The sequence below is a fragment of the Centruroides vittatus genome, unplaced genomic scaffold (assembly GCF_030686945.1).
Source record: "Centruroides vittatus isolate TY-2023 unplaced genomic scaffold, ASM3068694v2 contig_1832, whole genome shotgun sequence".
Classification (NCBI taxonomy): Eukaryota; Metazoa; Arthropoda; class Arachnida; order Scorpiones; family Buthidae; genus Centruroides; species Centruroides vittatus.
In genome coordinates, this window is record NW_027121128.1 from 506,472 (window position 1) to 521,272 (window position 14,801).

At 29.2% G+C, this 14,801-nt stretch overlaps 1 protein-coding gene across 3 annotated transcripts in view; it reads left to right on the top strand.

Moving 5' to 3' along the window:
* Positions 1-14,801, top strand: part of Dlg5 (Discs large 5) — a 98,314-nt gene that overhangs the window by 58,067 nt on the left and 25,446 nt on the right. For all 3 annotated transcript variants that reach the window (XM_067264240.1, XM_067264241.1, XM_067264239.1), the window contains 8 exons: positions 1,396-1,717; positions 1,844-2,060; positions 2,139-2,274; positions 2,370-2,494; positions 4,428-4,530; positions 9,694-9,790; positions 10,536-10,615; positions 14,515-14,710. In XM_067264240.1, the coding sequence (XP_067120341.1) occupies positions 1,396-1,717; positions 1,844-2,060; positions 2,139-2,274; positions 2,370-2,494; positions 4,428-4,530; positions 9,694-9,790; positions 10,536-10,615; positions 14,515-14,710 (1,276 nt within the window). The remainder of the gene's footprint in view (positions 1-1,395; positions 1,718-1,843; positions 2,061-2,138; positions 2,275-2,369; positions 2,495-4,427; positions 4,531-9,693; positions 9,791-10,535; positions 10,616-14,514; positions 14,711-14,801) is intronic.

The window sequence follows — 14,801 nt, forward strand, 5'->3', positions numbered from 1 at the left end:
ACAAGAGAGACTACAGATTGGGTCATCTGCAATTGCAGACATTTTGCATAAGAAATTAGTTTAAAATACTGTCTCGATGAATACCTCGTCAGTTGACAGATTTCCAAAAGTCACAATGTGTCAGGATCTCTAAGAAAACTCTAGAGATGTTAAACCAAAGTGGATACCAGATTATTTCTCAAGCTGATGAAACATACGTACTATTTTACAACTGTCCCATATGTCAAGAAAGCCCTGTATGGATCCATAAAGATGAACCAATTCCAACAACTGTGAAAAGGCAGTGAGCAATAAATAAATAAAAAAAGTCATATTTACTGTTTCTACCATAGCACTGGTCTGGTGAAAACAATTAAGCTTGAACAGAAGACAGTAACAGCTAATTGGTACACTCCAGAATTCTAGGAAGACAACTGTAGTAACTGAAAATTCGAGATCGAATTTTACATCATGCTTCACCACACACTGCCAAGCAGACTGTTGATTTCCTTCATGCTAATAATAATACAATCATTAAAAAATAGCCAGAAGTTTTTCATATTAAATAGTCAGAAGTCACACATTGCCATATTTGGCAATGTGTGACTTCTGGCTATTTTTTAATTTGAAAACACATTTGAGAGGTCACAAATTTAACACAGAGGTTGAAATCAAAGCTTCCACGATGGAGTATTTTGATATCATTTCAGAAAATGAGTGACGACATGCTTTTAATCTGTGGAAGGGACAACTATACAAGTGCATTTTGGCCACAGGAAAGTACTTTGAACATAAATATAAAAATATTTTCTTTCAGGCCTTACAGTTTCCCTGTATTGCAAAACTTCCAGAGTCACCCTGTATATAGTAAATATATGTAAGTAGAAAAAATAGCCACTGCTTTATTTCCAATAATTAATTCACCAGTGTTGATCTTAAAAAGAGTCAGCATTATGAAGTTATTCTTATAATAGAAATTCTGAGATATTTACTCATATATGATATATGCTTTTTATAACAGATAAGTTTGAAATTTTATTATCTCGTTTATTGACATTTAATACAAGTTATATAGTATCTGAAGAAAAGATTGGATTAAAATGGACTTCAAATTTTCAATTTCTATATTAATTAAGCCTATTATTAGTTAAGAAATAGTATGCTGAATGTGTAGATTCAAATACTATTTCAAATTTGACTTTTCTTCCAAAAATTTTTAAATTAAGTTTTCAATTGATTAAAGGGCAAGCTGCAAATGTAAATTAGTGACAAAATAAAAAGAATGTGAATTATGTGAGTAATGTGACTTTTTAATAATTTAATTGGATATAGAGTTTGTTACTATACATCTATAATTGTTTTTGATATGTTTTAAAATGTTGTAGTGATTTAACCATTATTTCTGTGAATATTTAGGTAGAAAGTCTACGAAGAGAAATTGCATCTGCTCTTCAAGACAGAGATCATGCAATTAAAGAATGCAATGATCTAAGAGAAAAATATGGTGATTTTGTTACCGAACAAGACAGTGGAAAGCATAGTCAAGAATGGTCGGCTAGGAAATACGAAACTCGTTGGGAAATAGAAAGGGACGGATTAAGAAAAGAGAGAGATTTAAATATGCCATTACGTGATACTCATTTACAGGGTCATGGAAGATTGGATGATTTAGACCAAGCAAATAGAGAAGTAGAAAATCTCTCGAGGCAGTTGGAAAGACTACATATGGAATTGATAGGTTAGACATCTTATTGTCATAATTATTTTAAAATTAGTGATAGAGATATTTAAATAGCAAATAATTATATCTAAGGCAAAAATGATTTCTTATTTTCTTATTTAAAATCATATGTTAAATTTTTAGAAGCTCAACAAGAAGCAGATGTTTGTAAAAGGAGAAGAGATTGGGCCTTTAGTGAAAGAGATAAGATTGTTTTAGAGAGGGAAAGTATTCGCACATTATGTGATAAACTGCGTAGAGAAAGAGATCGTGCCGTCAGCGATTTAGCCGAAGCTCTTAGAGATTCTGACGAAGTGAAACGGCAGCGAAATGAAGCAGCTAAAGAACTCAAGGAGTTAAAGTAAATTTTATAAGATCATTTTATATTAAAAATAAATTTTTTAAGAATAATAAAACTTGTGAATTTTTTTTTTTTAAGAGAAAAAATTGAAGCTCAGCTTGAAAAAGAAACAAGAATGAAACAACTGAACTCTGTTGGAAATAATCACAGCCGTGATTCAGCAATCGATGCAGATTTACAAGAGTGGGAAGTGGAAACTTTTGAGATTAACTTAGTACGTTTAGTTTGTTACAGCTGTCTGGAATAATAATATATATTATTTAATGTCACTATATAGTTACTAACTTTTTTATTATTACATTCATCTAGAGGGTATTATCTGAAGATCTTGGATTTGAGATTGGTGGGGGGAAAGATAATTCTCATAATGGAAATGATTCTTCTATCTTTGTACAAAATATTGTGAAGGGCAGTGAAGCAGATGGCAAATTAAAGTAAGATAAGATTCTGTTATACATTTAACACTTGAAATTGATTTTGAATTTTTTTTGATCTTTATACATTTTATGAATGCATTAATATTTTAAAAGAAACTGAAAAATCTCATAGTATAAATATCATAAAAACAATAATTTGTAGTATCTGTTTAATTACTATTTGGTGTTTGAGGAATGACAAATATACTTGTTCAGCGTTGTTTTAAATTTAAATTGAATATTGAATAGCAAATAATTTCTATTCAGCTATAAAAATTTTTTCACCTAAGAATCAAACAGCCATTTATATTTATACAAGTCAAAAAACTTCATTATTTGATCAAACGTTTTTTGGAATTGCTCTATTTTACCTTCAAATCTGAATACAAAAAATTTAGAATTGATAGTTCTAAAGAATGCAAAAAGTCAAAAAAGTAATGAGCAAGCAAGAACATCTTGGAATAATATTTGAAAATTTAAAAATAAGTATCTACTACTGTGATTCTCAACCTTTTTTTTGAAACTGTACACTTTTAATAATTTAAAAATTTGGAGGTGCGCACAGTTACTTCACTAAGTAGTGCAGGACAACTGGTGACGTCATACAGTGGTTTTTAAATGCAGTTGGTTATTTAGGTCACATTTTCTAAATGCTTTTCCATGTTTTCTAAACAACAGTTACTGGTAACATCGGTTACAATTTCCAAATGCACCCTAGGAAGGTAGAACTGATTAAACTACTTGTCTGACATTGCTTATGTATGGGTATTTGCAGTGGCAGCACATTTCAAAAATCTCATAGCACACTAAAGTGCCACAGCACAGTGGTTGAGAATCACTGATCTAATGTATACATTCATAAAACTTATTAACATAAGATAAGATAAACTGAAAAGCTAAAATGAAAAATTATTACAAAAAATAGCGTTTTGCTTTTTTACAACATTTGGACTGATTAATGTACTGTAATTTAAAGAGTGAATGACTAGAAACTAAGAACATGTTCTTCTGCATGATTGGTTAACTCCCAATGAATAGAACTGTTTTTATGATTAAAAAAAATTCAGTTTTGATAAATATTATTTATAGTGACATTTAATTCTACATATCTAAATTTTGGATATGAATTGTGTAAGTTAAGCCAATGTAAAAATACTTCATAGTAAATACATGGAGTTAATCTGTTGATACTAGTTGGTACCAGCAAAAAATTTACTATAAAAAATTTAAATTATAAAGATTAGGGAAAATAAAGAAGCAAATAAATTTATATAAGATCTTATAAAATTTCTTTGTATACAACATTTTTTTGTTTAAATACCTTTACAATTAGATGTTTAGTTCTGTATGCAAATTAAGCCAGCAACATTTAATCGAACATAATTTTTCATATCTTTCTTGCCTACCCATAACAGTTAATCACTTAAGTGCCATTTTATTTGAGAGATACGACATTTGTCCTCCTGACCAAAATTTAATATACAATAGTTTTTCTGTAAGTCAATAGCTGGAAAAGCAGAGGGCAGAGGAATTTTGTTTCTAATTATTTAAATTAAGCAGTAAAATAGATGTAATATGACTAATCTACATTAAATAGAAATCAAAATGATGTATATAAATTATATTTGTTTTATATAAATACCTTAATGAATTGGAAATAGATTTTGTGCTAGTGTATTCTATAAATATAAACATCCAAACCTGACAGTTATATATTACAGTCAAATGATTACTAAAGTATATCTGGCTGTATTACTACCACCATTATTAATTAAATGCTAAGCAATTTGGCACTGGAGGCAAGCATTAGGCACTGTCTCTTGTTAAATTTAATAATTTATTCTATATATTTATTTATTCCTCTAAAAGCATTTCTTTAATGTTTATTAATAAATATTTAATTGTTACTTATTTTATATGATTTCATCAGTAAATAAAATTCTTTGTTTAGGGTGAATGATTGCATTCTGAGAATTAACAATACTGATACAGTCAATATAGAAAGAAGATTTGCTGTCGAGGCATTGAAATCATCTGATGGTATTTTGAATATGGTATGTTACATTATTCATTGTTATTTTATTAAAATATGTACATTTTTCATTAAAAATCTATGAACAGTTGTTATACTTGGTAAAACTTCATACATATTACATTAAGACTAATGAAAGAAAGTGAATAAGAAAAGAGTTCAATTTCAAATAATATTTTTATAAAAGTTACTAAAATATAATTATTTATATACATAAAGTTGTCTTATGAATAGACAATTTTAAAATTTTAGTGGGAAAACACAAATGTTCTTTGTATCTTTAATGAATCTCGAATTAAATTTCAGAAATGAAAATATTGACAAATTCACACAGTTACTGTTAGTCAAATAATTTAAGCAAGATATTAACTGAAATTTCCTCGATCTTCAGTAACTGAACCCACCAGTGACTGAGTGGATAAAACCGCTGAATGCTGGTAGTTGGTTGTGGGTTCACACCTGGCCAATTGGCTAGCCATGTGGAGTTTTATGGGTTTTCTTCACATTTGTAACATCTAAATAGGGGTCAGTTTTCTATAGAAAGTGCTCTGGAAGCATTTCCCCTTGGCAGATTGCCCATGTGCCACATTGCTGTATACAAGTAATTTTCCCTTTTTTAAATTATTTATCATGTAGCATGTAACATTAATATATTTATAAGTGATATATACAAAATACATATCAAAATTTAAGCAGGTACTTATGAATATCTTTGTAAATGTACTGGTTGATTTGCTTTTATAATAGGTTTCAGTTGTTTAGTAATAATTTACTTATTGAAATCATTAAAATAGTATTAAAATATAGTTGGTTAATAAATTTATTAATACAATGTTATAGAATTGGAAAAATTGAATTGTAAATTTAAAATCTGAAGTTAAGAGAAAAATACTTAGTAAAACTCAAATTTGGAACAGACTACTCTATGGGTATAAATTTAAGAAAAGAAGCTCAAAAGCAATTAAAGGAGTAAAAAAAAATTACAAATTCAAACATTTAAAAAAAAATATATTAACAGATTAATATTAATTTATTGTTATAAATTTATTATTATTATTATTGAGGCAGTTCTGAGGGAGCCTGTGGACCTCTTTCAGCTCTGAAAGCACTAAGAGCTCTACAATGTATGTGTATGTATTAACAAAGCCCATATAGGGCTGCTAGCTTGCTCTTTGAGTGGTCATTGTAACAATATTTTCTGTCATCTGTGTGTTGTGTGTTTAACATTTTCTTTGCTCTAACAGTTTTGGATGTCATGTTTCGTAAGTGCTTGGTGTTGTGCATGTTGAGTATTGGAGTGTTGTTTAGTATGTTATTCTTTAGTATTATTTTAATTATAAGGTGAAAGACAACTTACTCTAACCAGAATGATGTTTTAAGACATTTGTGAACTTCTGGCTTATCCAAAGCCATAGAAGAGTGTCTGCTCTGCAAGAGTGGAGAAACCCCTGATGATCAACTCCTGCAATTTGGAATAAAGAATTTAAAAAAAAAAGTAGCTGGCTACAACATAATAGCTACTGCCAGGAACTAGCTTCCAGGAGGACTTCTAGGGAAGCTGGCTCCCATTCAGGTATGAACTTGCAGAGGAAACCCAGAAAACTCCACATAGCCAGGCCAGAAGTATCAGTACAGTGAATACTCCACTATCTATACTGGTAAGTGAAGAAGAGTAGCAATTAAATAAAAGGGGACAAGTTCTGAACAACAGCTAATAGGGGAACTCTGGAGTCAGCCACCAGACACACTTAAAATAAACTTGTCTTAGCTTTAAGTATTAGTTATAATTTATAGTTTAAACTTAAATTTAAAATCAGAAATATAAAATAGGTGCCAGGATTGACCTATTTACCAAATTTTGTATTATTATTACTATATACAATTACCTGCTACAAGTGGGCTATATAATGCGCTCTGCATGTTAGCTACTAAGGTGCCAGCCGAAGGCTAGCGAGAACAAAGAGAGCCTTGGCAGTACCAACTTAAGAAGAAAGAAGGGTAGGAGTACATACAGGACAGAGTAAAGCTGCAAGGGTAGGTGCAATAGTCTGCTAATGCCACACCCTCTTGGGCACCACTGGAGGTTTAAGGTCACAGGAGGCAAGGTGGAAACACCCATTGCCGACTGCAGACGGCAATCCTAGAGCAGAACCACTGTTGTCAATCTTTCTAGGAAACATTTCCAATAATGCAGTTTATAGCCACATGTTCATAATTTTAAAAAATATCTGTTCATATATTTTTTAAAGATGTTCAAATTTGTAATTTTTTCATTTGTGCAAAATTTTTTGAATGTGACTAACTGTTCTATTTGAATCATCAATGCTGGGACTTTCAATCCCATCTTCAGATGGGATTGAAAATCCCAAAATAGTGTTTAATTTGAATAAATCCTTGGACTTTTTTAACTGCCTTTGAGTTTCTTACATTTGAAATATTTATTTTTGTAAGACAGTAATGAACTGTTTGAAAATTTAAAAAATATTATTTCAGTAAATATATCTTGAGTTTTATATCATTAAATTTTTATCGGTTTACTTAAACTCATTATTAAGCATTATTACCATATTTATCTTCTAATTAAATGGTGAGTTGTAAAAACATATTTCAAAGACTTGAAGTTTCTCTGATGTTGTAATTGAATAAGAATTATTTATCATTTTTCGTTGTTATTCCTTTAAAAAATATGACTATACAAGGACAAAATAATTCCCCTTTTTTAAATTTAAAGATGAGAGAAGAAATGGCAGAGACTAAGAGAGCAATATATTTTTGTAAATAAACAAACAGCAACAGTGTTATCTGGCCTAGAAGATGTTGGATTAAGGTGGAAAATAGCATCGTGAATATTAGAAAAGAAAAAAATCATTAAATCAATGGAGCTAAAATTGATTAGGATTATTATCTGTAAACCATTTTTTGCAAACTTGATAAATAGAATACAGCAAGTACTCACTTAACATCATTTTGTTTAATGTTGTTTCATTATAACATAATTGAAGAAAGATACAAGTAATCATTTGTCTCTCATATAACATTTATAATAATTTGCAATTATTATTGTTAAATTTTCTTTTATAAACATTAAAATTGAGAGGTCATTCGTCCGGTATGGAATGTCTGGTTGAATAATAACAACTGAGTTATATCATATATATCAACATCCCAAAGCTTGATGTATTGATACTAATCCAAACTTGTGCCATAATTAAAAACTAAGTAATTTGGTACTAGAGGTAAACATTAGGTGCCATCTCTTCTCTAAACTATATAATGTCTACCTCTAGTATCAAATTACTTTATGCTATAATTAATAATTAAAAACTATAATAATCCAATTAATTACAGGGAGAGTTTGGATTAGTATGAGTTATCATTTAGCCTCTAGTAAAATTGGTTTATGTTATAAGTTATTTTTACTTAGGTTCTTGAAAACTCCAACATTATTGATGACATTAAGCAAGGACTTTGTTTTATGCTGATTTGTCAGAAATACAATTAAGAGTGAAATAAAAATTGCATCTCTTTGTCCAGTTAGTAAATATAAGCATGAATAACCAGAAACTAGGCAAATCATGTGGTATAGACTGAACAATGTTATTGAACTAAAGATCAAAGTTTTGCAAACAAGATTTGTAAAACTGTTTTTGAATGATTCAGATGCAAGTCATAAGTTTCTAGCACCTTCAATAATGGTCTTATTAAGTTTGAAGTTTCCTAAGTGTTTTATTAAGCTATGGTTTAGAGCAGGGATGTCCAACCTGCGGGCTGCACTGCAGCCCACTTAATATTTTTATGCAGCCCACGGCCTATTGCATCCTACACATTTTTAGATACATTTTCATTTATTTTGGTAACGTATGTTGTAAAAATTATTTTTATTTTACTGGATATACTTTGATGTCATAATAATGTAATTGGTTTTAGAAAACTGTTATGCATGTGGAGTAGTACATACTATTGTGAACAATTCTTTCTTGCATGAAAAACATCAAAACTGCTGAAAGAAATAAGTTGAGTGATTCCAATTTAATTAACATTCTTAGAATTAAGACTGGTACCATAAAAGCAGATATTGACAATATGATAAAAGGAAGGCAATGTCAAAAATTGCATTGAGTTTATTTTTATTTTGTGGGAGTATAACTTTTTTTTTTTTACTAACAATAATACAGTATTTTTGTAATTATATATATTTGTTATTAAAATTTGATATTTACATTTTAAACTTTTTAAAAGCATATATTTATATAAAGTACCTTTGTGGCCTGCTGAATATACAGGGTGGGCCAACGAAAACGAAACAGCAGAGTGTTCGTGTTCGTCCAAGCAAATCGCTCGGACAGGTCGATTTTATTCTCGAGGGGACATCTTTTGCAATAAAGTTTTTGCGATTCTGAATACAACAGACAACAAAAAATTTTAAAAACTCATTTATTTTGTATTAACTAAACAAACATTTATTTCGAAAAAAAATGTTTGTTTAGCTAATATTCAGATTCGCAAAAACTTTAATGCAAAAGATGTCCCCTCGAGAATAAAATCGACCTGTCCGAGCGATTTGCTTGGACGAACACGAACACTCTGCCGTTTCGTTTTCGTTGGCCCACCCTGTATGTAAATTTCTAATTTGGCCCATTGGGAAAAAAGGTTGGACAACCCTGGTTTAGAGTAAAGATTTATTTTGTGACATGGGAGATATAATTTAATAGCCGAATCAGAAATGTCATAGATTATATCATAATTCTTTGGCAAAGAAAATTTTTCTTAATTAAAAATATCCAATCAATATTTGGCAGGTGGTAACAAACTGATTTTCCAATTGAAAATGCAGATGGAAAGTAAATGTCTTTACAGATTGCACTATGATCAAAAGGAATCTCATTTGTATCTGAGCAGCTGACAGTTAATTGGTTGAAAGAACTAAATCTAAAAGTTTATTAAAACAAGTGGGGATGTTGACTTATTCTAATGACATATTTAATATAAATTAGTGTATACACATCTGTAAGCCATTAAAATAGCTTTCATATTTGCACAATGTTTTTATGTGAAACTAAATTTTAAAGGAATATAAAGTGTAATTGTAATTTATAATAGTGTAATTATAGATGTAACATTCTATAGTAGAATGAAAATAATATATTATTATTATGAGAGGTAATTTATAGTGATATTTTTACAGTTAATAAAAAGACGACGATTAACAAGTAGTAGAGGAGTGCAGACAGTTTTGCTCAATTTAAATGGAGGAAAAAATCATGGATTAATCTTGGAACCTGGTAAATATGATTCACAATTGATAAATTTTAATTTTTAAATTAATGACCATAAATGAAAGTAAGTGAAATTCCTTTATTAGTTAATTATATTTTATTTTTTATTAAATTTGGTTTGTTGTAAATATTTGTATGTAATATTTTAGATTTTATTAAAAATCAACTTTAGTCTAGATCAGTTTCATTTGCTTAAAATCTTGATTGCGATAAAATAAAGTTACCTGCAAGAATACGTGAAAATGCACAAAATATATTTAAAAAATACATAATTTACAAAATTTTAAATAAAATTAGGTAAATGAACATATAACATTTCATTTCGAGCTTTTCAATATAAAGTATTATAAACCTCAAGATTAAATATATTTGATTTTGCTCATTTTAAATGTTAATTCAACAAAATTATTCTGAATAATGGAAGTTGCAATAAATGAAATTATTGCACAAACTAATTTGCTAATCAAAATAATATTATGATCTTTACGTTATTGGTTTTATTATAATAAAGTATGATTTGGTATAGTTATGAATTGTCATATCTCTAAGTTGAAAAGTATTATTTATTTAGAATGCATATAAGTTTTTGAGATGAATGTTGAGGTAAATTATTATGTTGAAGGGATTGTTTTTATAAAAATTATATATATATTAAACATTATTGACAAGTTACATTTTAGTGAAAAAGATTTTTAAATTTTGTATAATCAAGATATGTTTCAATTATTTAAAATTTTTAATCTGTGAACAGGTGTATATGTGAGTAGGATTACACCAGGATCTGTGGCAGCGAGGGAGGGAACAGTTGCTGTTGGTGATCGTCTGTTATCAGTAAGTTCCTTTTTTTTTGTTTATTTTTTATTTAACACATTTTATTAAAGCAGATTTTTTTTAAACTTTTAGCAGAGGTACTTAATTTTTATAGTGATCCTGGAATTAGTTGAATAAATTGAGAACGCACAAAAACCAAAGTTATTTAACATACAGCATTCAGAAAATTATTGTACTCATTTGGGCACTAAAAATCATTGTAAAAAGTAGATTGAAACATTAAAAACATACATATTATATTCTAAGAATCATGTTTTTATGTAGAATAACATGATTTATTACATTGATGATTTATTACAATGCAAGTAATAAATATTAGGCGATAAATTCTTGTTCTTTTCATATTAGCCTTACAACTGTTGAGTCATGTTTTAATCAACAAGACTGACAAACCACTTATCAAAAACCGTTTTGGAAAGTTCATTTTTCATTCGATCGACTGTAAATATGTAATAACTATAATACCTTGACCTTGGTCCAGCATAGCACTAGACATTAGTATATATGTTGTGTAAGACACATTCCATCAACATCATAATAATAATAATAATAATAATAATAATAAATAAATAAATAAATAATCACTCACCACACCACAGTAACTTAAAAAATTATGCACTTGGAACCAATATGTGGTGTGATAATGTCAAATAATTTCAAAAAACATTGAAAAACAAACGTTTTCGAGCCCCTTTGGGCTCTGCTTCAGGTTTTTAATGGTTTTTTAGATGGAAATTCAATAAACGAATGCCATTAACTAAGAGTTTGATCTTGAGTTCGAATGATTTACAAAAAATTAGATTGTGCATGCACGACGTGTCAGCCTGCCTGTATACAATGAGCAGCTAGAGGGTGCTCTGAATCAACTCCTGCCAGGCCAATGACAAAACCATCTCCTCTTTAAAATTTTGCACGTGGTTGTGATGGAGGATTTAAAGATGTGCATAGCCTTTAACCATTTGAGGTGTTCATTGGGAGGTGCAGCGAGGAAGAGATTGGCCCAGGTACTTCTTTTAAGTCAATAAATAATATTGACTTAAAAGAACTCATAATAATAATAATAATAATAATAATAATAAATTATTTACACAGACATAATCAAGTAGCAAATATAATACACCAAGAGCTTGCAAAGAAACACAAATTAGTAGACATCCACGAACCATACTACAAATACATCCCACAGACAATATTGGAAAACGACACGCACAAAATGTACTACGACAGAGCCATAATCACAGATAAAACAATTTACCACAACAGACCAGACATCACACTCATTGACAAACACAATAAAATCGCATACATTATAGACATATCCATTCCAAACACTCACAATATACAAAACGCATGCACTGAAAAAATTAGCAAGTACACAGAACTCGCCCAGGAAATAAGGCATCTGTGGAGGATGGATGGGGTGCTTATTGTACCTGTAGTTCTCTCCTCTACAAGTGTCATACCACACACACTACACAAAAGCCTGGGCACATTAGAATTGAATAGAAACACATACATCACTCTACAGAAGGCCACTATATTGAATACATGTCATATTGTAAGAAAATTCCTGAATACAGACACACACACTGATACACTTCTTTAATTTCTGTTTTGGTTACTATGCCTTGACTTTGGTCCGGCATAGTACTTAGCCACCGGTGTTAACCGAGTATATCTAACTTAACCCAACATAATAATAATAAAGCATCTGTAGAAAATAAATGAGTACTTACTGTACCAATAGTCTTTTCTTGCACAGGCATCATACCACATAAACTAACAAAAGTCTCAAAATATTTGGCTTCACAGCCCACCAGTGGCTGAATGGATAAAACCACCAAACACTCGTAGTTGGTTGTGTATTTGTACCTCGCCAACTGGTTGACCACATGGAGTTTTCTGGATTTTATTCACAGTTGTAACAACTAAATATGGACCAATTTCACTTAGAAAGTCCTCCAAGGAGGCATTACCTCCTTCAGCAGATAATCTGCATGTCATTTTGCTGTATATAAATAAACAAAATCAAGCCATTAGGCTTCACAACAGAACATACATCACACTACAGAAGGCTGCCATAATAAACAAATGTTGCATAGTCAGGAAATTCTTAAACACAGATACATACACAAACAGCACATAAACAAAATGTTTGTTTTTTATAGTTATGCTTTGACTTTGGTTTAGCATAGCATTAAGCTCTAGTATATGTCATGTAGAATACACACTACCAACACATTAATAATAATGTTATAATTGAAAAAGTTAAACAGAAAAAATTTGTTTTTAAACAGGACTTTCTAAATAGTTCTCTGAGAGTTATTACATACAGAGAAAAAAATTACTGGAAACTTATCAACTTTTTAAGATAGATGTTCAAGTAAAGGTGTGTAATAATATCAGTTAAGACATGAATTGATGCACAGAAAATGAATGGTAGAGAAGTAAAGGCAAGGCATTATTATAAGTGTTTTTGATGGTTTATGAAAAAATTGTACTGGCAGATGATTGTCTGTGGTGCTTAAAGGATTTTTCATATTTTTCCAGAGATACTCTTGATGACTTTAAACAAAAGAAAAGCTATTTGATGATTTGGTAATTGTGAGTTAAAATTGATAGATATGTTGTATCATTGCATAACTTGCACTTTATTTCAAATTGACTTTTAAATACAGATAGCTTACAGGTTATTTTCATGAAATTTGAGTATAAGAAAACAATTTTATACAATTTTTTTATGTTCTATTTAAGCTATTGAGAGATGTTTTCTACATTATACATGGTCAGTTCTTTTCAGTGTTTTTAAGAAATTAATTCTTAATGAGATTTGGTATATAAATATTGACTTAAAAAAACTCATTATAAAAATTTGTACTGCAGTAAACTTAGGACATTACTACTAGTAATTTTTCTAACTAAAACGTAGTTTCTCAATATATAGTAAAACTCCAGTTATCTGAATTAATTGGGACCTCAAGCCATCTGGATAATTGATTTTGCTTAAAATAGTCTCTCTTTTTTCCTCTCTATCCAAACACTCCAGTATTATGCCCATGTATGCATGGGCATAATACTGTGCAAATAAAATATTAAATACTGAAACATGCCAACAAATGAATATAGTTTATTTTCTGCATTTAGAAAAAATTACTTTTCATGCATGTACAGTACAGTATGTATACATACATGCCTATTTATTTTTAACGAAGTCAGAGGGCAATCTTGATAGTCATTATTTGAATAATTGTATTTTATTCTATTAAAATATATTTAAGTTTCCTTTCTAGGATGCTAGTTCTTAAAAACAAAAAGATTAATATGTTACAAATGGCATTATAAACTTTTGAGAAAATTATTGTTTTAAGTTAACATTAAGGCTATGGCATCAGTAGTGAAACCTCTAACTTCTTCATAAAAGCTTACCAGGTTTAATTTACTAATGTTAATGCATATTAAAATGGTAAATTGTATCATTTCATCATCATATGAATCATAGGCTACTTTTTAGGCTTAAACTATATTTAAATGTTTAATAATAATTGGTGGTATTTTATAGTAATGAGAATTCAATATTGGTTATAATATTAAATATAGAAGTTACCCATTTATGACTAAGAGAATACAATATAGTGTGAAAATATTAAAGTAGTATTTTCTTAAGATTTTGTATTGAGGTCAGTCAGTACATTTTCCAACTCTGACTTCCTCCAAATTGCTTTCAACTTCAACTCCATAGTCCCAATTAACATTAGTCCAAGTTAGAAATATTTGTACAAATTCAAAGTATATTCTATTATTCAATATTTTAAATATTAAAGTAAGGATATATTAAATCCTTTATTTATAAGAAATTTATTGAATATTTTATTTATTTAAAATATATGTTTAATTTAAAGGTTAATGGAAAATCTGTTGAAAGTATCCAATCAATCAGGGATGTACAAGATTTAATTGACGTTAGTGGTTCTATGTTAATACTTCAGGTTTCAAAATGTGCTCCTTGTGCCAGTTTTCCTTCTAATACATCTAATTCACTTCCTAATGGACATGCTGTAAATCAGGTAGAAAAGAAGAAAACACCAACAGAAATCAGTAAGTTTCCTTTGTTAAAAATGATTCATATTTATAATAAAGAATAGATGAATTGAAGGTGTTAAAAGAACTTGTGTATACTCTTTAAATA